We start from the raw sequence: 25799 nt of genomic DNA, 5'->3' as shown, positions 1-25799 counted from the left end.
CTCGCTGAGTAGATACGGACAGCTCGCGGCTGGCCGCGCGCCGAGTGGTACGAGCAGCCTCGCGCTGAGTAGATACGGCCAGCACGCGCTGGCTGCGCGCCAAGCAGACGGAAGCGTTGCAGGCTCGCTGAGTAGATACGGACAGCTCGCGGCTGGCCGCGCGCCGAGTGGTACGAGCAGCCTCGCGCTGAGTAGATACGGCCAGCACGCGCTGGCTGCGCGCCAAGCAGACGGAAGCGTTGCAGGCTCGCTGAGTAGATACGGACAGCTCGCGGCTGGCCGCGCGCCGAGTGGTACGAGCAGCCTCGCGCTGAGTAGATACGGCCAGCACGCGCTGGCTGCGCGCCAAGCAGACGGAAGCGTTGCAGGCTCGCTGAGTAGATACGGACAGCTCGCGGCTGGCCGCGCGCCGAGTAATACGAGCAGCCCAGCGCTGCCGCGCGCTGAATAGACAGCTAGTATGGACAGCTCGCGGCTGACTGCGCGGCGAGTAGTACCATGGACATAGTATACATGGACTCCGAATGCCCTATGTTCTGTCGTCTAATAGAGTGAAGCCAATATCTAGAAAGAGAGATAGAATAGAGGAGCTATACTTTTCTTCTTATTTTGTCACTTTTTTGTTGCGCGTGGATCCATTTCTCGCCGAATATTGCGAGGAATTGACTTGTATAAAAAAATTAGGATGGTTCCATTTTAAAAAAATGACGATGACCTTCAAATCTCCGAAGCGCCTCCATTCAAGATCAAACTAATATCCCTATCTTTTTTCTTCCTTCGAATCAAACAACTTTTATTTCAAACATTTCTTCCCATCTTCAAAACTGTAGGTGTTGTTCAGGTGGCCGGTCTTAGATGGTCCACCTTGTAGAGTGCAACAGCATTCCGACTAAACTGGCAAGTAAAAGTCTTACTTAAATTTTATTACACACTTTGTCTGTGCAGAAAGAGACAGAGAACACAGAGGGGCTGTACATATTGGCTTCACTTTTCTGAGCGTATACGAGGTCCATATATACTACGTTTATGAGTAGTACGAATGACTTAGCATTGTCGCGCGCTGAGTAGATACGAGCAGCTCGCAGCTGGCCGAGCAAATAGAAGCGTCGCAATCTTGCTGCGCGCTGAGTAGATACGGGCAGCTTACGGTTGGCCGCGCGCCGAGCAGACACAAGCGTCGTGGAGTCGCCGCACGCTGAGTATACTGAAAGAGAAAAAATTGAAAAATAGTAAATCTTAGCGGTACTAATATAACACACATATATCTACACATAAATCTAACTTAGCTATTTAAATAGAATAAGCGATTACTTTCTTGAAAAGTTAACGTTTTCCTAAGGTTCTAAGAAAGTATATATTTTCTTACTTGAAAAATATTTTATATCAGAATTAAAGTATATTAGAAGTTATCGGTATATTTCCATAATAATAAATATAAGCCCCACACTGAGAGAAAAATTATATTAAAATCAACAAGTATTTCTTTGATGAGTGCCATTAATATATTTACTTAAATCTACATTCTCTTTATTTAAATGAAATATTGTTTTTCTGATTTAAATAAACAATATTTGGTTTAAATAAAGAGAATGTAGATTTAAGTAGATATGTTAATAGCACCCATCAAAGAAATATTTGTTGATTTTAATATAATTTTTCTCTCAGTGCATAAAAATAAATATTTATTACTTCTTAGATATTTCTTTCCTTAGTGTAGACAGTATTGATTTTTGATTCGATAATATTATAGACAGCAATATAAAGCAGTATTGTAAGAGTAAGACACGGTAATGAAAACCACGTACTTTGAAAGTATTTTCGAAGCGTAGAACCTAACGTTATGTTCACTTCGAAACCTGGTTCTGCTAAGGTAAATGCCGCGTGTTCCGGAATTCACAGGGAAGAACCACTCTTGTCGGAGAGCTGGAATTCTCGTAAAAAATTGACGAAGGCGTTACAACGCTGTCCGTCCACTCGGCGTTCCCTCCGTCCGTCGTTGTTGTGACGACCTCTGTGCGCGCTGCCGGTAATTTCGCTTCTCATTTCGCGTTTCTCGTGCTTTCTCCGGCTTTGTGCGAGACACACGCACGGGAACTGCAGAAGCGCGACAGAGCGTGCCGCGTGAAATAATCAACCGTGAGAAGCGCGTTACGCGCTCGCGCGCGAATGAGCGACGAGTTCGTTGACGTCGACGTACGCGGCGCACAAGATCGCTATAATAAAATAATAAACCCATTACGTGTATCGCCTAGCCGTCGTCCATTGTCCGGAGCTAGTTGCTCTCTGTGACCCACCTAACGACACGATCCTGTACACACGTGTGCATCGACGGTGTTACGAGCTCGCGCGAGCAGAGAGAGAGAGGGAGAGGGCCCTTTTCACGATGGAATTCACCGCGAAGACTCGTGCGCAGTCGGGTCACGGCCCGAGGGGAACGCGAGAGCGTGTATTTACACATGATCCGTGCACGATACTGTCGCTGGAGTATAGGCACATAGGAGGCGTCTCTACATACGGCGTATGTAATATCGGGTATGCGTGCGGAATTTCTATGACCACGCGGAATCGTAGGTGCAACGACTGCGCGTTTAAAAATATGCAGCTGGAAAAGCGCGCGGAGTTCGTCTCTTGTGTCGAGCTTTTCATTCGCGAACGCGCCTGGAGTTCCATTCTGAACGTATAGTGAACATCAAGGACACTGGAAAACGATTTCATCATAGCCATCAAGTCTAGATAGTAGTTGCCAAACGCTTTGGTGAAATTGTTTCACCTGAACATGCACGTCTAGGGAACTCCAAACAAATAACTTCTCTAAGGTTATTTGTTAATAATTACCAAATTACGAAGCTTGGTATCTGTTGCCAAGTCCTGGCGAATATCACTAATCTATGCAGTATGTGTTCGTAAAAAATTTGTTAAATGAAACCGTATTGTTTAATAACATTTATCACTATACGATAAATGCTCGAGATGACCAAATATTTTGGTAATTTTCAAACTATTTGGTAATGACTAATTATTATCAAATTACTTGGTACTATTTGTCAAACCATTCAATTGATTCAATGAAATACAGAATTTTTGTCTGACTAATTATTTTATAATTTCTATCAACGCCAATGGTAACTATTATATTGTATTTGATACTAATTATCAAATATTATCCAATCAAATGCATTTGTTAATTAGACTTTGTTATAAGACTTTTCTTTCAATGCACAATGAGAAATTTGTTTTACTAATTAACTTGCAATTATTACGGCCATGCGATGATTATTGCCATATTTAATAATAATTGCCAAATATTATATTGGAAAGCGCTTAATCAAATTTAATTTGCTATTAGATTTTCCGTTCAGCGCATGCCTTTTTCATTTCAAGATCCTTGTTATATATACGAGCATTGTTTCAATTTGAGAAAGGCATATTTAGCGTTCGACGCGTGGCCAAAATCTTTCCGGGTTGGCGGGATTTTTCCATCGAATCTCGTAAATAACGGGCGACGAGATATTTAATCTCGCCGGGGATTTGCTCGAGTTGTTACGCGATGATTTGTCGCGCGCACGCACGACGCGAAATTGTTGAATCAGTTAGTCATAAAGTGTCGTAAAGCCTCGGCTTTCTGTCTCTCTCTCATGGCCACATTTGTAACACGGTGTATCCGCGGACGGAGTTAGTCGTCCGATAAAAGGGCGGCTTTACTCGGCGCGGATTGCAGTTGGATAATAGTCGGGACGGGAAATGTTGTAAAATAGTAGGAAGTCTGTTATCGCCGCTTGCGCCTGAACGTTCATTCATAACGTCCTGTCACGCGAGCAAAATTCGCGTCTTACCGTCTAATTTTGCATTTCGTTACGGGGCCAATCGATCATTCGTACGCAAGTATATCGGGATGTTCGCTTATCCGTCCCCGCACGAGCGCTCGATGATAAATGATCTCTCTCGCGGAGTTTCACGTCGATTCGGTAATTTGCATGTAATAACAGGCGTGCATTTTTGTGACAGCGAAATCGGAGGAGCATGCTCTGATGGAGCGGAGGCACGAATTTTACGTCGATTTCGATCAAGACGGCGTTTTCCTAAGCGGCCATACTGCCTACCCAAGTTTAACGAGAAACGTGTAATGTGAACGAAGTTCGTTCAAGAGAGAGCTCGCTCTCTTATTCCGAAATTCTAGAGTGCGGTCGGCTGTGGTGAATATTGAAAGATGTAATTTAATAGGTAGCAGTCCCCTCCGCCCCGCTACTGAAATATTAATAGAGCCTCACAGACGCCGCGCGGCCCATCCTTGAACATGAATTTTTCAAGTTACACCGTCGGACAGGAAATGTTCCCCCGGGGGAAGTGCGAGACTTCTTTCCCGTCGGTGAAAATTTCGTCGGCGAGTTCCGGTCCGACCTCGGCGCCGAGTCGTTTTTCGCACTCGAGTTTCGACGTGCGGCTGTCCAACGTGAGACGAGATCGACGTCCAAAGTGGCGAAATGGACACATAAATAACCGAGGATACATCCGACATATACGACATATACACGTGTGCGGTACATTCGATCGTTGTGTTTACGGCGCGGCGTGAAAAACAGCGACCTCCGCGAATTTTGTCACTGGAGAAACTGCGCGACTGAAACAACTTTACGTCGTGGGAGCCGCTTGCGGCTAAACCGGAAGAGTCCAGGGAAGAGGTTCGTGGCGATGCCGGAGGTCTTATCATGGAATTTTATCTATGTTCTTCATTCATTAAAACTTCCCGCCCGTTGTATTTAACGGCCTGATAATTAACTTCGCTGCTGAACTTCTGGTACGGAAAAATTGGATAAACTTTACGCGAAGAGAGAACAAGTTTTCCTCTGCCTCTCTCCCATCCTTCCTCTCTCACTCTCTTCTCTCCTCTCTTCTGCTTTTCTCTCTAACGGACAACATTCCCGCGGTCATTCTAGACATTTTTGCGGCTTGTGTCGATTCTTTCTCGAAACAGCGAGCATTATTTCGTCCGCCTGCTTCGCGAACGGAGCTGCTCACAATTAGGAACGGAACAATGAACTTTCAACTCGGTGGACGAGCTTCATTATCGGCCTCGGCAGGATACACTCGAGATCTCAGCGGGGCTGAAGTTCCCGTCGTCCAGTCGCGCTAGCTATTGCGGCGCAAAGAGCAGACGAAGAGGACGAACACAATGCCTCGCGGTTGCGCTACGCGAAAAGACTTTTCAGTTTGCCTTTGCAGATAGAAGCGGCCGATGGGATTCGTCGACTGCGTGACACGGCGGAGTTTCAACAGTCACTTCTAGCGCTAATTAAGAGCGCAGAACGATATCGCGTTGTCTTCTCTCTCTCTCTCTCTCTCTCTCTCTCTCTGTCTCTCTCTTTTTCCTTCCTCCTATAATTCATTATATCACGAAACTCTCTCGCGCTCCTAACGAGAGCGTTGTTGTTGTTACGAAGTTAGGTTCTAATACGCCGAGAATAACGTCCGCCGCTTCCTGGGCCTTCCTGGAAATTGCACACGTCGACTTCGACACTCGACATGTGCGCGCAGGAGGAAACGAGCGGGCAGTCAGCATTTAATGCTGTCCGGCCGCGTGGATAGGGGCCGCCTTGCATCAAGGGTCACACTTATCTCATTGAGCTCCATCAAACTCAATTACGGACGCTATAATTAACGTTCCAGCTAGTCAGTCCACTCGAGCACTACTGATAGCTGCGAGAGAGGAATGTTGTTATCGAGCAACGCGCACGGGGGGCGAGGGTTATCGGGCGGGCGAGCGACTGAGGGGGGACTTGAGAAGGCAGACAGGAAGGAAGGAAGGAAGGAAGGAAGGAAAGATCAAATGTATAAACGCGAGCTGCCAAGTGGAAACACGCGCAGCTCGTTGAGTGACGCCCTTATCGAAGATACGGGGCTAGTAGTCAATGACGCCTGTCAGTTGGCGAGCAGAAACAGACAGCCAACGACCCTTGCCGGAGCGCAAGTAGATACAGGCAGGTGTGGAGTGTCCGTGCGCCTCGAGTAGAAACGGACAGTCATCGACGTTCTATTCCACGCGAGATAGAGACTCTGTCGGACTGTCAGTCGGTGATAATGACTTCTGGCCTGGAAGTGGATAAGGGGAGATAATTGGCTAACTATGTTTCTCAGGAGGGTAGGCAAAAATAATGCTTATCCTCAATGGAAAAGACTCCTCTTCGAAACTGATCCTTGTTTGTAACGCTTGTCTTATACCTTAGAATAGATACACTCAAAAATACATCCTAGAATCAAGACATTCTACGTTATTTTCACACTCAAAAACAGATACACGAGATAGTTGATTATCCCCAATTTACCACAAAAATCTAATCAAGTTACACAAACAGCAATGACGGGTTTTACAACAAAATTAGGCATCATCCTTCTCATGGACTCAAGAGAATTTTTTTAAAATTAGAAAAATAATGCTCTTAACACAATAATCTTAAAGATAGAAGAATTTCGTCTTTTATCAACAGTATAAGTCTTGTTTATCGTGTATGTATTATAAGAGGATGATAAAGTAAACATATTTCCAAGTAAACATATTTCTCCTGATTTAAAAGAAAAAAAATGTTGGAATAATATTCAATAGCTTCTGGTAAAAGATTCCGTCTAGAATATGAAATTATAGGAAATAACATCTTGCAATTAGAGTTTTTTGGGTCTAAAATATTTTCCTTTTAGAAAGATCCTCTTGAGGCCATATAGGGTGATCTGTGTAGTAAATGAACGCTCAAGGCCTGCAGGTAAACACTTAAGCACCAAACTCCAACATTTGAACGGACGGTTCACCTTTCGCGACGCACTTTTTCCTAACATAATCATATAACCTGGGAGTATAATCATATAACCTTAACATGATGGAATAAGCGGGGAATGCAAAGCTTTTTCCGTACGGGGTAGTGTACGACTGCAGCGTTCGTCCAGGGTTAAATGTGAAATTGCGTTTTAGATCGACTTGGCGAGCCGCGCGTTTCCTCATTCCCGCTCTCGGCTGAGTCTTCGACTCGCGCTATGATTTTACCCGAATCATCCTCATCCTCCTGTTCATCATCCTGCTCCTCATCATCGTCATCATCGTAACATCTCCGCGCGTGCATCGCGATTGCGGAATGTAGTTTCCCCCGGGACCGCCGCGGCAGGTTGATGATGTACGACGAGGGGGATGATGATCGAGGAGATGCCGAGCAAAGAGAGAGGGAGCGGGAGAGAGAGAGAGAGAGAGAGAGAGAGAGAGGGGCAGGGGAGGGGGGAGAGATCATCGGCGACTTCAGAGTGGGAGGAAATGGCACGCTCAGTCCGCGCCTAACCGTCGCGTAGCGCGGATTCAGTCACGTTCTCTCGAATCGAGCAGCTCTCTCTCCGCTTTTGTTCGTCGGCCTCTGACGACTCGTCCGTCGTGATTTATCGCGCGGCTCGTATTTTACAGTCGGATGTCGTTGGCTACGTGCTGGTGCGCCGGCAGAATCTCGTGTTGCAAGGTATGTCGTCCCTCCTTTCCTCCCTCTCCTCGCCATCGCGGCAATTCGACGTCGCTTGGTTTTTGCTCCTGGCGGTATCAGCTGACGCTCTCGGGACGTGCTTGACGCTTCTTCTTCGTATCGTAATCGCCGTGAGGATTCTCATCCTGCCTGCCTGCGCCTGCCTGTCATATCCCTCGCGCGACAGGTCTTACGGAGAACGTTTTTCCGATCTCTCCTTGCCTGCCCCGCTCGCCCGACGTGGAAGAAATCTCGCGACGCGACGCGGCTAGCTCGAGAACGAAATCTTCCACTCTAGGTTTAAATCGTCCGCCGCGCCCTCCCTCCCTTTTCCGTCCTCCCCGCCCGACTCGGCAGCGCGGCGAATTGAATTTAGAACAACGCGACGTGACGTACGAGCGGGACGCTGCCAATAAATCCTCTTTATGCCGCCGCATTGGCGATAAATTTCGATACCTATTGCCGGGCGGCGTTGCGCGATTAACGCGCCGTCGTCGTGTATCGCGCAAATATATTTTTGACTCTGTTATTCTTTCTCCTCTTTCCCTTCTGTTCCTTTCTTCTTTTTCACGACAGAACCGCGCGTATCGTTCGTAAATAAATCGCGGGCCGCTACATCGGCCGCGTGCATCGCCCCGTGCACGAAAATATCGAAAGCTCGACCTACCGTCCTCTCGATAGCAATTCACTGCGGGATGTCGGGATGCGGGGGAAACGGGGTAGGGTAGCGATGGTCGATCGAGCCGTCGAGATTGATAGATCGCGCATCATGGAGAATTACTCCGCGCGCGTTTTCCTAGGAACGACGGATCTCCATTTGCGTCGCGTCGCCAATTGAAATTGCGCGACGTTTGCGCTATGTGAACGGGTGAAATATGCAGCGACTCGTTTTCGTTGCCAGAAGTCGCGTTGGAATATTTGGAAGAGAGAAAGAGAAAGAGACGAGCCGCGTGCGCTCGTTTCTTTCCACGTCTTTTATTCCTCGTTCGTTCGGTAGATCGGTTGGCTGGTTAGTTGGTCGGTCGGATGATTTAACGCGCTCGTCGCCATCGCGTGCGCTTTAATTCGCGCTGAGATACGCACGATTTATTCGACCCCATTCATCGACTCCCCCGCTCGTCCTACTTGAGGGGGCCGATTGATTTGTTTTGAGGTCGTATTGCCCGTGGATCAGGTGCGCGCCGTGTTATCGAGCGAGAAATGACGCGACCCATCGCGCGATAACGCACTTTCGATAATTCATCTTGCCCTCTCACAGCCCGCCCTCCGTCCGCAAACATTGTAATCGCCGGCTAATTGCCCGGGGGCGGATTCCGTTGTCGCGGCTGGCCGAAACAATGACCGTTTCGGGCGTAAATAACCGATCGATCGGCGGCAAATATACGGCAGCAGCTGCGGGTTACGGTGTGTGTGCTTTTCTTATTATAGAATATATATCCTGGAATAAATTTCGTCGGGATGAGGAGAAATAGCCCGAAGTGAATTCGAGCGAAGTCTCCGATTAGTTCTACGTCTTCGCAGATAACGTTTCAATTCCAGAACTCTAATTAAATTATCGATATCGGTTCAGATCGAAGGCAACTGATATAATTCGAGAAGAAAGTGAGCGAAAGAGAAAGAGAGAGAGAAAAGTAATTTATTAAGCACTTGTGGGTTACATATTCCCTCAAGTCGAAAAGTATACATATTTTGTTCTTATATGCATATAATTAATTTACATATTTGATTTGATCTATACTTTGCGTGTTTTCCGGGGTTAGTTACGTGTTCTTTCGTGTTTAGTTCCGACATTTTGTGAATATTTCAGTTCACGTCTTCAGGGAGCAATGCGACCTGAAACTATGTGCGGTATATCAAATCAAATATGATTTGATCTAATTTGACAAGGGATCCTCTAGTATGTTAGAAAGAGGGAAAGGAGGAGGATAGAGAAAGAGAAAGACTTGTAACTCATGTATTCAGGTGAAACGCTACAACCTTCGCGACGTCTCGCTGGTCTCGCGCGGCGCATTGTAAACGTTGATTTAATAGCGGATGCGGCGCACCGGTCTTGATATACGTGGGAAACGACTGCTGTATTTCTTTTCATTCGCGTTCCCCTCGTATTCGCTCCCGCCGTGGCTACACACACGGCATCAGTCGTATTGCCGCGGCCTTTGCGCATTAATTTGTCGTGTTCTAGGTGGCGCGTCTTGTCCTCATCGTTTTATCTCCTCAAATTCGAGCGTCCGCGCTCCAACTTTCTCTCGTCGAGTCGGGATCCTTTCTTTCTCTCTCGGTCTCGTAATTGCTCCCGTGAATTTCTTGCTTCACGTGAAGCGTATCTTTTTCACGTCTGTACAGAAAATAAATCTGCGTTCCTGTTCCACGGACGAAAGACAGCACGACCGTCCGAGTCGAAATTTTGTTGAACCTATGTTGAACCGTGAATTTTACAACGCAATAAGAACTAAGTTAGCAAAGTAGGTTTAATTCTAATGATACAATTTACTCTGACTTTGATGATATGTGAAATTTCCTTTTTCACTTTCTTCAGCGTCAAAGTAAGCGTTGAATAGGGATAGCATTGTAAGTGGAATAGGGAGGCTGAAAGTGGGATCGAAATTTCGATTTGGGCGGACATTTTTATTCCTCATGTCATTCCTGTTATTCTCGCTTCCGTCGAATTGTGCGTCATCTCCTTCTCGGTCGCGGGAGCACAACGGCTCGGCACGAATTACGCGATAATACGGTATTGTCAGTCGGCCCCGCAGGGGCGGGCTGCGAAATGCGCACCGCGCCGGATTAACTCGCGCTATTGTCTCTATCGTTCGTGACGCGGTGTGTCAATTCCACAACGGATAATGCCAAACAACGTGTGCCGCGCCGCAGCTTCCGTATCGCTGCAGCACGTGACTTGCCGGGACGAAAATAATACGTCGCGCCGTGTACGCGGTATGAAAACGCGGTTGTTAACGACGTTGTGACGCAACGAGTGCTGACTCGTCGCGCACCGTACAAACATCGGAAAAGTGAAATGATAGCGTTTGCGTGCGTGCCTATGCGTCATCGGTAAATATCGCCGGAAAATGTAAATAGGATGCAGTCTCTCGGAAACTGGGAACGTTATCGATAGGGGACACAGTTACAGATGTATCTATTTTTCCTCTTTCGTTCTCTCTTACGTACAGAAAAGTTACTGCACTTGAGAGAATGTTATTTGTTTCAAGTATTTCATAAATTTATATATCTGTCATAACAAATCTATTACGCATACACACACAAGTTCGCTATCAAATTCATTCCAATTTTTATATCAAATTCATCCCAATATTTATTTTCTGAATTCAAATAAATTTAGTATTTCAATAAAAAATATCAGATTGAAATAAAAATTCGTTTACTGTATCAAAACAAACCAATTTTTTAAAATTTAATATTTTTATAACGAAAACAAATTTTTTTTTTATGAATATAATAACATAATAATGACACTTTTTTAGGATTTTTGTGACAAATATATTTTAATTCCTTAAGTGATATGGCCAGAAAATTTTCGTTGTAAAACATTTAATTTTTACTCTACCTAAAGTATTGCATTTTTTTAACTCATAGCAAATACAAATCAGATGTATTTCGTATTCTGTTTTTTAAATAAAAAAAATAGCGATACAGATATTTAGATATGCTTATCTAAAAAAAAAAAAAACTGGGGGAATTGCGCAATTATTTCACTACTGTGACCAAGTCACTACTGAGGAGGTTAAGGTTATATTATCAAGAAAATATTCCTTCTTGAAGATAACCATTACTTGAAAGAATGAAAGCAAACTGAGCAATCGCTTTTCTTAACAGAATAATGATACTTCTTCGCGTGTACACACATACGCACGTAGAGTTGCATCTACACAATACGTCTGTCGCAATCAATGCACAATAATCATTCCCCGCAAACGGGCACACGCAGTTACGAGGTGTCAAATCGTGCAGCCGCGTGTAAAGTGACACGCTCCGATTCGTATTTCGGCTTGAAAATTTTCCGGCCACTTGGCTACTACGCTCGCTTCAACGCCGGCAACCTTGGCCCAGGCAAGGAAGTTGTTATCGCAGTTGTTTGATCGCGTGTGAATTCCTATTAAAAAAAGAGAGAGAAAAAAGCAAGAGAAAAAAAGAGAAGAGACGAAAACACCGGGTTCCGCGAATTCCCTCTCCGCGATCTCCACGATTTGAATGGCCTCTGTTTAGATAGGAGGGTGACACGTCTTGCCGCGCGAAGGCTCTCAGTGTCGTGACCTCAGCAGATAAGTTGGAGTCGTTATTATTACGTCACCGTATGTCACCGGTGCTGCGCACTCCGTTGGTACACTACTTAACTTCGCGGACGGGCGCGCAATTACACTAACAGAGCGGCGGGAAATTAAATTACGCTTCTCTACTTACATGCATCTGGGTCACGCGACCGAAGTCTACGTCGCTTGGTCTAGTTCTCGAGGCGTAGATAGGTGTATGTACTGTTCAACACACCAGGCCTCTGTGTTACGCGAAACTCCGATCTTCGTGAGAAATTAACCGCGATTGCGAATCTTGCTGATCCGCGGCGAAGCGTTCACGATTCGGGCGCGGTTGACGGGGCGGTGGATTTGAAATTCCCTTCCCTTGATAGATTAGCATATATTGAAATTACGGTGTCTCTCTCTCTCTCTTTCTCTCTCTCTGTGCCTCGTGCTCGACGTTTCGCCGAACGCAATGTAACTTATTCATGAATAGGTCTCTTTCCTTGTATTGTTCGTTTGACGAAAAAAAGGGGGGCAAAAAGAGAGCGGATATATTTATTCAGCGCGTATGTGTGCGCGTACGCGCGCGTGTGAATAGGATTTGCGCGATGAATAAAGTATTATTTCGTCGTCGCTGATGAAACCGGACGCGAGGATGAAAATCTGCTGCTTGCGTCACTAAGGCCCGTGCTAACGGTTATTACTAGAGATTCGTCTCTAGCGAGACACTCAGATTTTAGTTTAGAATTGGATGAAGAATTTTTCAGTTAAATCGCGACTGCGGATACAAATATTGCATATATTAGAATTTGATTTTTCCACAGAATCTGAAATTTCCTTCATTTGAAATACTCGGATTTAAATTTCAAGTTATATCAGAGTGTTTTATTCGAGTTATGCGATATTCGTGGTATTATATAATTTTAGTCGCGATTCAATTGAAAAACTCACGTTGAACTCCAAGTTCAGATTTGAGTGTCTCACTTGAGGCGAGTTCCAAGTAACGACTATTAATACGCATTTAAGAGCCGTATGGGAGTCATTATATGAAAGTTGCCTCAAGTGATATACACTGATTTGAATCTAGAGTTAGATGTGAGTTTTCAGTTGACTCGCAACTTCAATTGCAACGTCGCATACATTGTATGGTACTGATGAAAAATTCAAAACTAATTTTAAATTCAGATCTGAGCGTGTCACGTAGAATAAGTTTCAAGTAACGGCTATTAGTGTGGGTTTAAGTCGCACGGCAAGGTGAAGATATTATGACTACAACGGGAGAGAGAAAGAGAACGTGCGGACCGAATACTCTTCGACTCTGCCCACGCAAGCTCTATTCGAAAATCCTGACTCACTGTTTCCGTGGAGCTCAAGAATTCGGGCGAACGTGGTTGCGACTTTACACTCCACGGATACGTGCTGAGAGGATTTTACTCTGATTTTCGCTTATCGTCACAAACAAGCGCAAAGGTCGTCTTCCGGGTTCTATCCCTGCGGACGCAGCATCAAAGTCCTACGTGGGTTATCCATGGTGGTTCTCGCTTTGCACAACGTCTCGCGGAAAAAGGACGATGATTTCATGCGCGGAGAAAGAGCGAGAGAAGGCCTTGCCTTCTCTCGTTCATATTCGGGCGGGCGAACGAAAGCAAACATGGATAAGTGTAGGTCGTATCTTTTATCGTCGTGCCACGCTGCTCATGGAGCGTGTCTGCGACTGGTACACGGTCGCACGGGGCTTCGTGTGTACGTGTGCTTCACGTGTACGTGTGTATGCCGGTAAATGAGTAATAGGCACGCACGCACTCACACCACTGAAACGCCGGCGATTCAGGCACCGGTGTGTACGGGGCATAACTGGCACACACGAGGCGTGAGAGAGCCGGCAAGGCCAGGGCCGTATATCTCGGTGGCTTTATCGGTGGATCTACCTGGCGCTATTTTTTTCACGGTGAACGTCTATCTCCTCGTTAATCGTGTCTCTTGATCTCGGGTGGTTTGTGCTAATTGATAATTGAGCGCGGGATTACGAGCCGGGTAACGAAGCACGAAACGATATCGATCCGTACAACCGTACGACCCCGGGTTCTGCATTCGTGCGCGCGAGCACGCCGGCGTTCGTCAGCTTGGATCATAAATGGCACACGGGATATTCCAGAATCGACGGGCTGCAGCGCTGTCGCGTTCCCCGTGAGATTCCTCGATCGATTCTCAGCGGAGGTGTCGTCGCGCGAGGTCGCCGTCTCTCGTGGCTGCGCGGATCACTGCGCTTGAGATCTCGAGGTGACCGAAGCTCGTTAGTCAAAATTCTCCCCGTCAGAGAGCGAGAGCTATTTCAGACTGAACGACGTAATGACGTTCTGTCGTTTATTCTGCGCTCCGCTGAATCGATTCGCGAAGAGCGTGCCGGTTACTCTCGAATTTTCTCATCGCTATCGTTTTACAAAATATAACACGCGAGGAACATCTAATATTAGACTAATTTAGGAATTTTTTTCGATCGAATACATATTCCGTTCGTTACAATTTCATATTTGTCGGTATATTTCTACTTGAAAAAAATATCTAAGGAATAAAATATACTTATTCGATTCTTATACCAATGATAATTATATAAAATATTTTTTAAATAAGAAAAATATATATATATATTCTTAAAATCTTATCTTTTCATATGATCGTTTATTTTATGCACATAAAAAGTATAAAAATAAATATATAAATTTAAATACGTTATTAGTATTCACCGAATAAATATTTTTTATTTTTTATATATTTTTTCTATCAGCCTACCAATTTCGCACATCCTTCCTGTGAGAGAGGAGATATCTAAAAAATAAAAAATATTTATTCGTTGGTACTGCGAACATATATTTACTTACATTTAATACAAAATGTTTTTTTTAAATAAAAAGATATTTTTATAAAATAAAAAAATATACATTTTCTTAAAATCTTATCATAATATGTTATTAATCTTATCAAAATATGTTATTAATATAACGAAACAATATTTTTTATCTTTCAGATATTTTTCCTCTCAATGTGTCAACACTTGCTCGTTGTTTATGGGAGAAGATCTTTTACTCAGGTTGTTTTTGTGACTCCAATTTCGACGTAGTTTAATTTCGATTCAGTCTAATTGATTCTATTGATATCGTTATCTGCCACATGCGACTTTCTCGCGTCTCCTCGCGCTTCTGCAATGAAATTATTATTACATTTCTCGCGATTCGCGCGCTGTTTACCGCGTGGCTCTGACCCGCGACCCGCGACGGCGAGAGGTGTTCGTATAAGCGTAACGTGTGTGCCCGGCTGTACCACTCGCCGTCGTCGCCTTCTCGCACGATCACGATTTAACCGTGACGCAATTCCCGCGCGTCCCCTTTATAGCCACGAAGGAAATCATCTTCGTGTGTTTCACGGCACCGGCTGTTACATTGTTAACGGTTCGCGCTCGTGAGAATGCGCGGAAACAATCCGCGCGACCTGTTCCCTGGATCGAACAGAGTCGTTAGTATTGTTCGAGGAGCCGGATCGCAAAAATCGCGAAGCTGCCGAGGCAGCTCGCGCGAATCATTTCAAGGAGGAATAAGCGCGAGGGATAACGTTGGACAACGTGTTTTTCTGCAGAGACATCGCAAAGTCGCGCGATTTCTGCGAAACTCATCGCCGAAGTCCCGCCTCGCGTTTCGCAGTTTCGAGTAAACTTCAAATTGATGCGTGTGTTCGTGGAAAATAAACTTCGAGCGACGGTCGCGGAATATTTAATGGCGTCATACGCAAAAGCGATTTGCAGTCCGCGCTTCCGCATATTTTTCGCGTCAATTAGCGGCATCAAGGCAGAAGATAGCGCGTGTTTGCATTCCCGCATTATACCGGGACGAGGTGCGTAACGGTAGAGCGCCGCTGAACACGTTATTAAAAGCGGAATTGGAGAATATCGCGCGGCCCAGGGATGTTACGGCTGGTCGTTGATTTATTCAATATACAGCGGCGCGGTGTGTAACGACGTGTCGGATTTGCATTCGATCATTTCGCTGGCGGAATTGCGTTGTATCGTATTCCACTCAGGCGACGATTCAACTTGCCGTTCACCGAGTAACTCCATCAACGAAGCTGTAACGCGCGCGCGAACTCCAAGGGGAGGCCCGCTAATTGCTCTCTCGATTTGACATTTCAGATTTGACAGATCGGAAAGCCGCGCTGCTGCTGGCTGCACCGTCGTACAAATGTCCCTTTAAACATGTATTAATGTGTGCCACGCGATCTGGCACAGTGACGTAAGGACGTGCGTGCGGCACGATAGCGCTCATTCCTTTTCATTACGTCAAATTGTATCCCATGAACGTGGACATTAGTTAGTTAGCAGTTAAGCGAAGTGGTGTCGCAAGGGGAATAAGTCGGTTGAAAGAGAGTCGTCAGATGCGTATCTCTCTTTCGCGCTTTCAGACACACGTGCGCAGCACGCATAAAATACCGTGTGTAGTTGTTGATTCGTTTCAATCCATTATATAAAGACCGTAATTAATTCAGAAATATACTTTAATTAAAGCACCAGTCTGTTTATCTCCCAGAAGTCACGGATTGGTGTCAGGGCTATTTTGAGCGTAAGGGCGTTGATATAACTCTGGGAATTAGCCGCTGGAAATATAAAAATAAAGTTATACATTAGTCAAATGCTTTCATCCAGCAAAATATTTTATGCGATGCAAGAGGCACTGTATACGACGGATTAACAGGTACGCTCGAAATAACCGAATCGCGTAAATAATTGAATCGCGCTTGTTTTATTCGTTTTATCTCCTTTTTGTTAAAATTAATTCACGTTAGTAACGTGAATCCTCGCGGCGCGTAATTTAGCGCGATCATGTAATGACCGTGGCGAATAACAGGTTTATTCGACGTGGTCGTGGTCGTTAATAGGCTTAAATTTCCCGAAGTTTGCTTATGTAATGACCGACGGTGGCCATGTGCGTGTAGCACGCGTGTTCGCGTTTCGCTGCCCGGAATATGTGCGAGATATTCACGGAGTTATTTATAAAGCGAGGATTTTTCGTAAGGCTTCGCGCGAGGAAGGTTTCCGCCGCGATTTCCGCAAATTCCGATAACGCGATCGCACGAATATTCACGTTGACGCTCGCGTCAATGTTCCTGAAATCAAATTACGCTGAGAATTCTTTTTTTGCTGAAAACACTTTTTTAATTAAATTTTATTATAACGTTACTATCATAATTTAATATGCACATTATTACTAATCTAATATGCACATTATTATTTTTCATATTAGGGCAATAAAAAAATATGGTTGGGGCCAAAAATAATTATAATTTTAGTTAGATCAACCTTTCCTTTTCTTTCAGTATACCAAACAAAGCAATTTCTCTTTGAATTAAATATTTTTGAAAAATCATAAATTTTCCCTCTATACTCGCCATAAATTTTCTCACTATAAATTTTCTTTCAGTGTACTAAGCAAACCGAATTTCTCTTTGAATTTAATCTTTTTGGTTGAAACACTATAAATTTTCTCTACTCCTTATAATTATTCATCGTGATACATCGAACTTCTCAATTTGTCGATGTTGAATAACGAAGGCACCTGATTATTTCCCGCCTGCAGAAATAATTTGCGGTCGTCGTCGAAACCACGCACGAACATTTCATCGCTGCACTTCCGAGGCAAAGGGGAGGGAAGAGAAGACGTTTCATTGAAGAGCAACTTTGAACTCCAGCCACCTGTCACTCGCGAAGCAAGTCAATGCGGAGACGTTGATAATTCCGGCAAGCTCGGCGGCTGCATCCGGCCTCACGCGGTGAGGAGTGTATATCATGAAGGAAGTACAGGAGCAGCAGCAGCCGGAGTCAATGGAGTCCAACGAATCGGTTTCCGGCTCGAACGAGTACGCCTACCGACCGCTCACCACCAAGCACAGGAGAGCCGGAAGCACCGGGACGACGGGCGACGAGGAGTACACCACTGACGAGGATGAGCTTTATACGGACGAGGCCGATTGCTCGATCGGCGCCAGTCTGCATCCGCCTCATCCTATACTCAAGTCCGACCTCGCGAGGGCGGCCACCGATCTCTTTGGGTACGCCACTAAGCGCGAGGACGAGGACGAGGAGCCGACTAGTCTGTTCGACGAAGATGACAACAAGTTCCTGGGTGACAGGTGCGTTCAGGTTTTCAGAGAGCGTTTGTGTTTCGTGAATATGAGAGAAAGGATCAACATTGACAAGAAAATTATTTAAATTTTTAGTCGATGTAAAGAATGAAATTGTATGTTGATTATTAATATGTGTTGTCAGTTCCCAATTTCCTAGAATTTGTTTTTCGCGTTGAGAGAATCAAAATTTACAGAAAATTACACCTATTTAAATTTTCAGTCGATGTGAGGTAAAATTGTATGCTGTTAATTATTAACATATATACATTGTTAATTTAATTGTTGCCCAACGTCATAGTAGAGATTATCGATTATCCTGACGAATTGCACATTTCAGTTCCAGTTCAAGCAAAACCACCTCACTGTTCACGTACAACGAGAAGCTGCAGGGTGTTCTGTCGAGACATCGAAATTTGTCGGAGGAGAAAAAGTCGGCGAAGCCTTGCGACAAGCTGAAATCTTCCGAGCCGGAAGTTCTGAAGGCTCAGACTCAGCGCGCAAGACCCTTGGATCTCCGATGGAGCGAAGCTGATTCGGCGGATGAAGCGAAAGACGGGAATGTCGATACAGGTTCGACGAAGAAAGACAATTCCCGCGAGTCCTCCAGGAGATCCTCTCTGTCCAAGGACACACAGGTAATGCGTTATCCTCGAAATCCCCGGGTCTGACAGTCGTGGCGAATTCGCGAGAAAAAGATTTGTGGAAATTGTTTTCAGCCGGAAGCGTTGCCGAAGCAGGAATTGCTGTGCGTTCCTAAGAAAATCAACAGCCCACCGTCGCCTACCACCTTGCAGTGGGGTAGGGCAGTGGCCGAGGTGAAGGAGCACGCTGTGGAGAAATTGCAGGAGGAGCTCAAGAGGGCCCACGAGGAGCTGAAGCTGAAGGACGAGCAGGTGGCTAGACTGTCGCGCATCAGACAAGACGTGGAAACCGAGCTCGAGGAACTCACTGCCAGTCTCTTTCAAGTAAGTTTCTTTCTTCTCCTCAAGGATAAGTAATAGTATAAATAGAATACAATTCTCACATTTATGATATAAATAGAATATGTATAGTCAAGGTTAATTATAAGAAGTTTAACCTTCTACTCTCATGCGCTTTTTGTTTAAAAATAAATTATCCTTTATTGTAGGGCATTTAATTAACCTTGATTGTACAGCTGAGAGCTTTCATTCTTATTTAATCAAATCGAATGTATAAAATACGAATAGCAGAAATAATAACGAGAGAAATGGAAGAGTTATCGCGCACAACACGATGTATTTTCAGGAGGCGCATAACATGGTTCGAGAGGCTAACGTACGCCAGGCGACGGCGGAGCGTCTTCTGGAAGAGAGTCGTATGAAATCGGAGGTGCTCGCGGCCGAAGTAGCTGCTTTGAAGACTTTGGTGCTAACGTCCACGCCGTCGAGACCGAATCCCCACCTGCATCCTCAGATTGATACGAAGGGTCGTGCCGGAGAGGAGAGCCAGCAAGGGCTTTTCACGAAGAAACATCGCAGGTATCGATTGAATTTCGTTCATTTTTTCAAGATCCTCATAAATAGATGTTGTTAATAATTAAGAAGTACGAATTAAAAAGTTCGTGAGAAAAGCGCGTCGTCAATGTGATAGAATTATTATTTCGATACAAATATCTAGCAAATATCTTTGAAGTTTGGTAATTGGCTGCACTGAAAAATATAAAACATTAAAAATTCTGAAGAAAATATTTTTATATCCTTGAGAAGTTAAAGAAAACCTAATACTTTTACAAAATTTTGAAATAGTTTACTTAGAAAGTAAAATTTATTTAGAACTAAGAAAGTAAAATTTATTCGACTCCAGAACTAGTAGGATATCATTGAGACGTCTCTGAGATGCTTTTTAGATATTTCTGCTGAATGGGTAATGTTTAAAGGTCTACAGGGTGTTCAGCTTCAAACGGCTTGATTATTATTTATTAGCCGGATCATTATTTATTAGAGGCGTATCCTTATTTAGCGCCGCGAGACAAAATGCAAACGAGCAGCATGCGCTCAAGGACGATTTGCAATTCCGATGTAGATCGCCGTCGCACTTCAATTTGAAGTACGGCCGGGAGAATTCGCCGCCCGACTCGCCGGTGAAAGAACAAAGACCGCCTTTACCGACGGATAGAGAGGTGCTCGAGAGGGACTGGAAGCGAGACCGCGAGAAGGAGAGAGAACGGGAGTGCAAGGACTTCGGTTTGGAGGTCGATCCGAGGGTATACACAGAGTTCCTCAGATGGAAGGCGAATCCATGCGTCGACAAGAGCGATCCCTTCGTCGCGAGGGTATTTAGGGAGGATATCGACCTCTGCCTGGATTTCCCTAACAAAGAATTGGGCTCCAAGGTCAGGCAAGCCGTCTTGGACGGCATCATTTTCATCGAATCAGTCAGCGACAAGACGAGACTCGCTTTCCCCAAGTACGTACTCGGGCGAATGCATCGCTCGTTATAAATATTCATCCTGCAAACGAGACTGATTACGCGCTATGAATGGATTCTGTGAGATAATGACGGCACTGTGCTTTCAGGAAATGTGCGCTGCTGGAAGCACCGCGGCAATGCCATTATCGTATGCGACTTGGCGATCAGGAGAATCAATGGCACTGCATTTCGCAGATCTGTCGCAATCGAGTGAGTAGAGTGAATTAATGAGATATTCCAATCTCGAGAAGTTCCGTTGTATGAGAGACCGCATGTCTTATTACAGATCATAGCGGTGTGCGACTTTCTGAATTACTTGAGATACGTTGAGCGCGGCCTTGTCAAAAGCTCAGGTAAGTTTCGGAGAGTTTGTATGGAATAAGCATGAGGACAATGTTAAAAAACAAAATTGTCGTTCAAATATCATTTGTAGAAAATATATTGACTCATGATTATTGAGAGAGAGAGAGAGAGATTATATTTTAAATATAATAAATTAAGAAAGAAATTAATTATTTTTTTACTATATATATAATTTGTTCTTATATGTGATGATACCTAATAAATTGCCACATTTGATTGTATTTATAAACAGGATTATAAGCAGGATTATACGTAAGCAGGATACGAAAAGGAAACATTTCAATAATCAATACATTTTTTACTATATGTTTGTTAGTTTTGGAGAAATGAATGCTTGAAAATAAATGTCTTTTTAGTTAAGAAACATTTGAGCTCTCGACAAATTTTTAATCAGCTTAACGACTGATCTCTGATACAAACTTTTTGTTCTCATTGTCACAATCGAAAGCGTGATATTAAATACGATTCGTTGCAGTACAAATATACCTGAATATACTGTGGTCGTTAAAAAGTAGCGACCTCCACTCGAATTTCGCAATTTACCTTTGCAGTTCATGACATTTACTGGGAGATTATGCGGCTGAGGAAGGAGATGGTCTTCGCGCGCTTGGGTCTGGCATTGTCGTCCTGAGGCTCGCGCAGGCGGGATGTCATCTAGTCTCGAATCACGGCGCAATTCAGGCAAGAAACGCACTGCACAGGGACAGAATTGGTCTGTGGATTGCGCAGAATGTCGACGTAATTTAGCGACAATCTCGTCTTTTCTCGGCCTTTACGCAGTGAAGGTGCAATAAAACTGTAACTTCTGGGATTATCTAGAATCTCTATCTGTCTCTCTCTACTTCTCTCTTCTTCTCTCTAATTCTGTAAAGTCGTCTTGATAACGACTCCATCTCTTGATACTTCTAAGGGATTTGCTCGTTTCTGGGACAACACCACGTTGCTATTCGCGACTGTAAAACGTGCACAATTTATCAGCGGAATTTCCCTTTCCGATTACGAGTGTGTTTTGCAGCAAGAACAACGAATTAACTTGTCGCAATGAGTGATTTCTATCTTCTTGCGAGGGGAAATCATTCGGAATTCTACTCGGTAATTGAGTCTCGGCGAAACGTTATTCTTATCGCGCGTGAATTATCTCGAAAGGCCGATAGCAATCGGTTCTCTAGGTTCTAATGACACGCGAACAAAATGAAGGCGACGATGAGGCCGATGCGCGAGACTGTGAATGCGCAGATTAGGTATCGTTATGGTACTCCCACATGACAAATGTAAATAATAGGAGAAATTTTTGAGATATCGTAAACGTATTGTCCGAGGTTTGACCGGAGGTCTAACCGGACATCGTCGAACTCTCTGTTAAACTTGCGCGAATTTGCGCGAACGGTTCAAGCTCTAAACTAATCGTTGACGTTTGTTCCCATTGAGATAGCTAACGTTTAATGATCATACGGTAACATGTACGAATCGCACCTTATCTCTCTTCGCGGAGTTTGGTACCGACACGGAAGAATTGAGTGTTCGCCAATCATTTGTATCTGTAACCTCACACGGCCGCGGATTATACGCGGATTATAGTCGTATTAATTTATCGTCGTGCTCGTGCTGTCCCTTTCTGTTTCGTGTAGATTTGTCATAATTTGTATAAGTTTTACGTGTTAATCGTACTGTGATCAATGGCTTCCGATAAAAACCGATCAAAAATTATAATCATAATTAATTACAATGATTTATAATTAATTATAATTATAATTAATTCAAATTATTTATAATCAATTATAATTATGAATAATTACAATTATTATTAATTAGTTTAATTATATAAGTTCCACGAACTTTAAATGTGTTTGTACCGAATCCGCCGAGATCGTAAAACTGTCACTCACAAGGAAACGGTCGGAATTGTCCTCTACCGATTTGGTGAGTTTTGGGTATGTTGTAGAGCATAAAAAAAATATTAAACTCATATTTTCTTATATGTGTTCTAATCAAGGTTTGGAAACATCCCTCGGGAATAATGAATTTTTTCATGTTTTGAGAATATTTTTGAGGATAAATCGGTTGAGTGATAGTTTCAACCACTTCCTTACTAGATATAGTCGACACTTATTGTTGGATCATGACTACATATACTATAGATATTATCGCTCTTAGGAAAGAGTTACGTCTGTGTGGACCATACGAATCTCCAAATTCTTGATAGTGTAAATAGATTCGAAACTTCTCTATCCTGTCGTGTACGATCATTTTATGCGTCTGTCACGTTACGTCCGACTGTATATCCGGACGTATTTGTTTGAGCTCTAGATATATGTATACATACACATTACTCTCTGGCATGTTGAAAGAATCCTTGCGTGAGGATGTTAACGCGTCAATTAAAATGGACGTCCATGCCAGTCGTGTATTTTACGATTGTATATACGAGAATATATATTTTGTTTATTGCGGAAGTATCACCGGCTCTCCCGGCAAATCCTGGATTTTCATTCATTGGTCGATTCTTTCGAGGCAAGTGAGAGTCTCCGTGGAGCGTTCTCGCGTGACGAATGATGATTTCGGCGTCACGAGGGACGACGATTTTGTTTCATGCTGGTACGGTCTTTACATGAGAATCTCGAATCCGTTGTCTTCCATTGTTTATCGTGCTCGACGTGAGAGCGGAGGAAAGCGTTTAACAAATTAAAACGATTGGTTCGTTATTTCGAGTGACGCCAAAGCGTGCAATTTTTGTGGTCAGCGATAAAGGAAAGATAGAAGGACGTCCCCTCGGGGATTGTGAAACGTGAGAAGAAGACTTCCTGTAAGCATTTCTTGTGAATAGACAATGTGTTGATTGTACATCAAGTGTAAATAGAATCCTCGAATATTACTCTTGAGGCAGGAACTTGTATTTAAGAAACGAAATAAAGGTTATCGCCATTGTACAAATATAGCGATTAATTCTTGACTATTCCGTCATACATAATTATCAATTTATTAGTTTTATTGTCACAGCGTCTGTGCACAATAATAACTAAATCTCCCTTATAGAAAAGTATCACTGGCTGTGATAAATTGGCCAGTAATAAATAGTAATTTTATTGCTCGTACGAGTAATAAAGTTATTGAACGACAGTAATTATCACTGGTCAAATTATCACTTATCAGTATTAAATTTCTATAAGGGCTGGGTTCAAATGAGCAATGAAGATTATGCTTTTGAGCAACGAATATCAGACACGATCTTTATGAATATAGTTCTCACAACCGACGTTACTCGACGTATATAGACGTTCTAACGTCTAAAAAGTAACTTCAGATCTAGCCGGGTATAAAAAGCAAGTGTACTTAATGGTCCATTATATAACTTCTAGGAATGTACACATATTTCTTTTTCTAACCGCTAATTTTCGACAGTCAATTGAGTATAAGCTATGATTTAGTTTCTTTCGCAACGTAAAGCATTAACATGTATTCCTTACATCATTGAATGCGATTTATTGTTTTTTTAGAACAAAATTTTATTTACTTTTTCTTATGAAACTTTATATTCGTCTGAGATACTCCAACATGTTGACAAACTTACGTATTTTTAATAGCGAGAACACTTATATCGGGTGGCGCGATTGTGAAGCCGTCGATACCGTCTAAAATCGGATCCGGATGTCCTGCGGGTAACACAAAGCGGAACTTTTGTAGCAGACATGCGACGAATAGAAATATGCTGTGCCTCGCCAGAGTCTCGCCCAAGCACTTTCTACGACCTGTTCGATTGCTGTATTATAATCTTCGCGTATATATTACAGGATAAAGCATATAGAAATATTTTCTCTCTTGTATCTACCCAAGCTGAACGTCATTAACCAAGGATCCTCGACGTATTCGCCCTCGTCGTTGATAAATCTCTCAGGCCGAAACTCCTTCGGATCGCCCCAATGCTTTTCGTCCATATGTACGCTTATAAAGTTCGCCAGTAAGGTGTAATCTTTCTTTATCTCGTAACCGAGTAAAGTCGTATTCGCCGTCGCTCGATGAGGAATCGAAGTAGGACCTACATTTGACATTCTCCATACCTCCGCTATCGTCGCGTTCAAATACGGCAGCCTGAAAAATTTTGTGATTGTATAATCTGGATTGTTAATTCGGTAAATAAAAAGTAGTATTGTGAAATCTACCTTCTAAATTTCTTGGAGTGAAATTCCACTCTAAAAGCAATGTGACCGCCGCGAATTATTTATTCAAAAAATATAATTTTATCTCTTTAGCAGAATCTTTAACATCTAAATATATCATTAAATCTTTAGCAAAATATAATATAATAAATGAAAGTACTGCCGTACTTCATCGTTTTGAGTGAGATGCTACTTCGAGAAATTTAAAGTGTACGTTTACCGATTTTTGTGCGCTATGCGAGGTAGGGTGTCTTTGCCTAGAACTTCCTTGATTTCCTCGTGCAATTTCCTTTGCACGTCCTGCCTTACCGCGAGATATGTTATTACGAAGCCAATTGTGTTGTTCGTCGTTTCCACGCCGGCACTGAAGAGGTCTCTCACGATGCTAATTAATTGCTCCTCTGAAACGACAGTATTCTTAGGAAAAATTCGCACAGCTTCGAAGCTTGAAAAGCTTAATACGCGCGCAAACCTGTGGCGTTTATTTGTACAATTGTCCAATTGAGCAAATCACTTGTGAATAATATCTCCTATTTACTATCGTTACTTACATTATCGTTCATTCATTATTATTTGTCGTAGTATTGCACTCGTATTTTTTTCCGTAATGTAACTGTCGTATTTTCCTGTTTCTGACAAGATTCACAATACGAGAGAAATTCAACAAACGCCTAGATTCATATTTCTATCGCATGGCATTGCATTTTATTTGTCGACTTATTCAATTATCGTAAAGGCTCCGTACCATCGAAATACGATACAATCAGCTTTGATTGCTCGGCGCTTATTTCCGCCAGGTAAACATCGATAAAATCTCTGAACTCGCCATGTATCCTAGTTCGCTTGTGCTTAGCCACTTCGCTCTGAAATAAAATATATATACGTACACACACACACACACACACACATATATATATATATATATATATATATATATATATATA

At 43.4% G+C, this 25799-nt stretch overlaps 2 protein-coding genes across 8 annotated transcripts in view; one reads left to right on the top strand and one right to left on the bottom strand.

Moving 5' to 3' along the window:
* Nucleotides 1-23634, top strand: part of LOC116840914 (guanine nucleotide exchange factor for Rab-3A-like) — a 42311-nt gene extending 18677 nt beyond the window's left edge. The window contains exons 1-10 of one of the 3 annotated variants that reach the window (XM_032808248.1): nucleotides 7290-7487; nucleotides 14766-14828; nucleotides 17362-17914; nucleotides 18246-18543; nucleotides 18625-18873; nucleotides 19175-19407; nucleotides 19952-20335; nucleotides 20446-20548; nucleotides 20625-20691; nucleotides 21253-23634. In XM_032808248.1, the coding sequence (XP_032664139.1) occupies nucleotides 17571-17914; nucleotides 18246-18543; nucleotides 18625-18873; nucleotides 19175-19407; nucleotides 19952-20335; nucleotides 20446-20548; nucleotides 20625-20691; nucleotides 21253-21332 (1758 nt within the window). In that variant the 5' untranslated portion in view covers nucleotides 7290-7487; nucleotides 14766-14828; nucleotides 17362-17570 and the 3' untranslated portion in view covers nucleotides 21333-23634. Of the gene's footprint in view, nucleotides 1-7289; nucleotides 7488-14765; nucleotides 14829-17361; nucleotides 17915-18245; nucleotides 18544-18624; nucleotides 18874-19174; nucleotides 19408-19951; nucleotides 20336-20445; nucleotides 20549-20624; nucleotides 20692-21252 lie in introns of those variants that run through there. The other 2 variants (XM_032808246.1, XM_032808247.1) reach the window with 2 other exon arrangements.
* Nucleotides 23635-24073: 439 nt separating this feature from the next.
* LOC116840915 (methyl farnesoate epoxidase-like) overlaps nucleotides 24074-25799 on the bottom strand; it is a 5299-nt gene continuing 3573 nt past the window's right edge. For all 5 annotated transcript variants that reach the window (XM_032808251.1, XM_032808253.1, XM_032808250.1 and 2 more), the window contains 4 exons: nucleotides 25601-25718; nucleotides 25076-25256; nucleotides 24528-24787; nucleotides 24074-24447 (listed from right to left, as the gene is read on the bottom strand). In XM_032808251.1, the coding sequence (XP_032664142.1) occupies nucleotides 24266-24447; nucleotides 24528-24787; nucleotides 25076-25256; nucleotides 25601-25718 (741 nt within the window). In that variant the 3' untranslated portion in view covers nucleotides 24074-24265. The remainder of the gene's footprint in view (nucleotides 24448-24527; nucleotides 24788-25075; nucleotides 25257-25600; nucleotides 25719-25799) is intronic.

This window comes from Odontomachus brunneus, unplaced genomic scaffold (assembly GCF_010583005.1).
Source record: "Odontomachus brunneus isolate Ranch 3 - 2012 unplaced genomic scaffold, Obru_v1 Obru_scaffold_013, whole genome shotgun sequence".
Taxonomy (NCBI): Eukaryota; Metazoa; Arthropoda; class Insecta; order Hymenoptera; family Formicidae; genus Odontomachus; species Odontomachus brunneus.
This window is presented reverse-complemented; position numbering and strand designations above follow the sequence as displayed.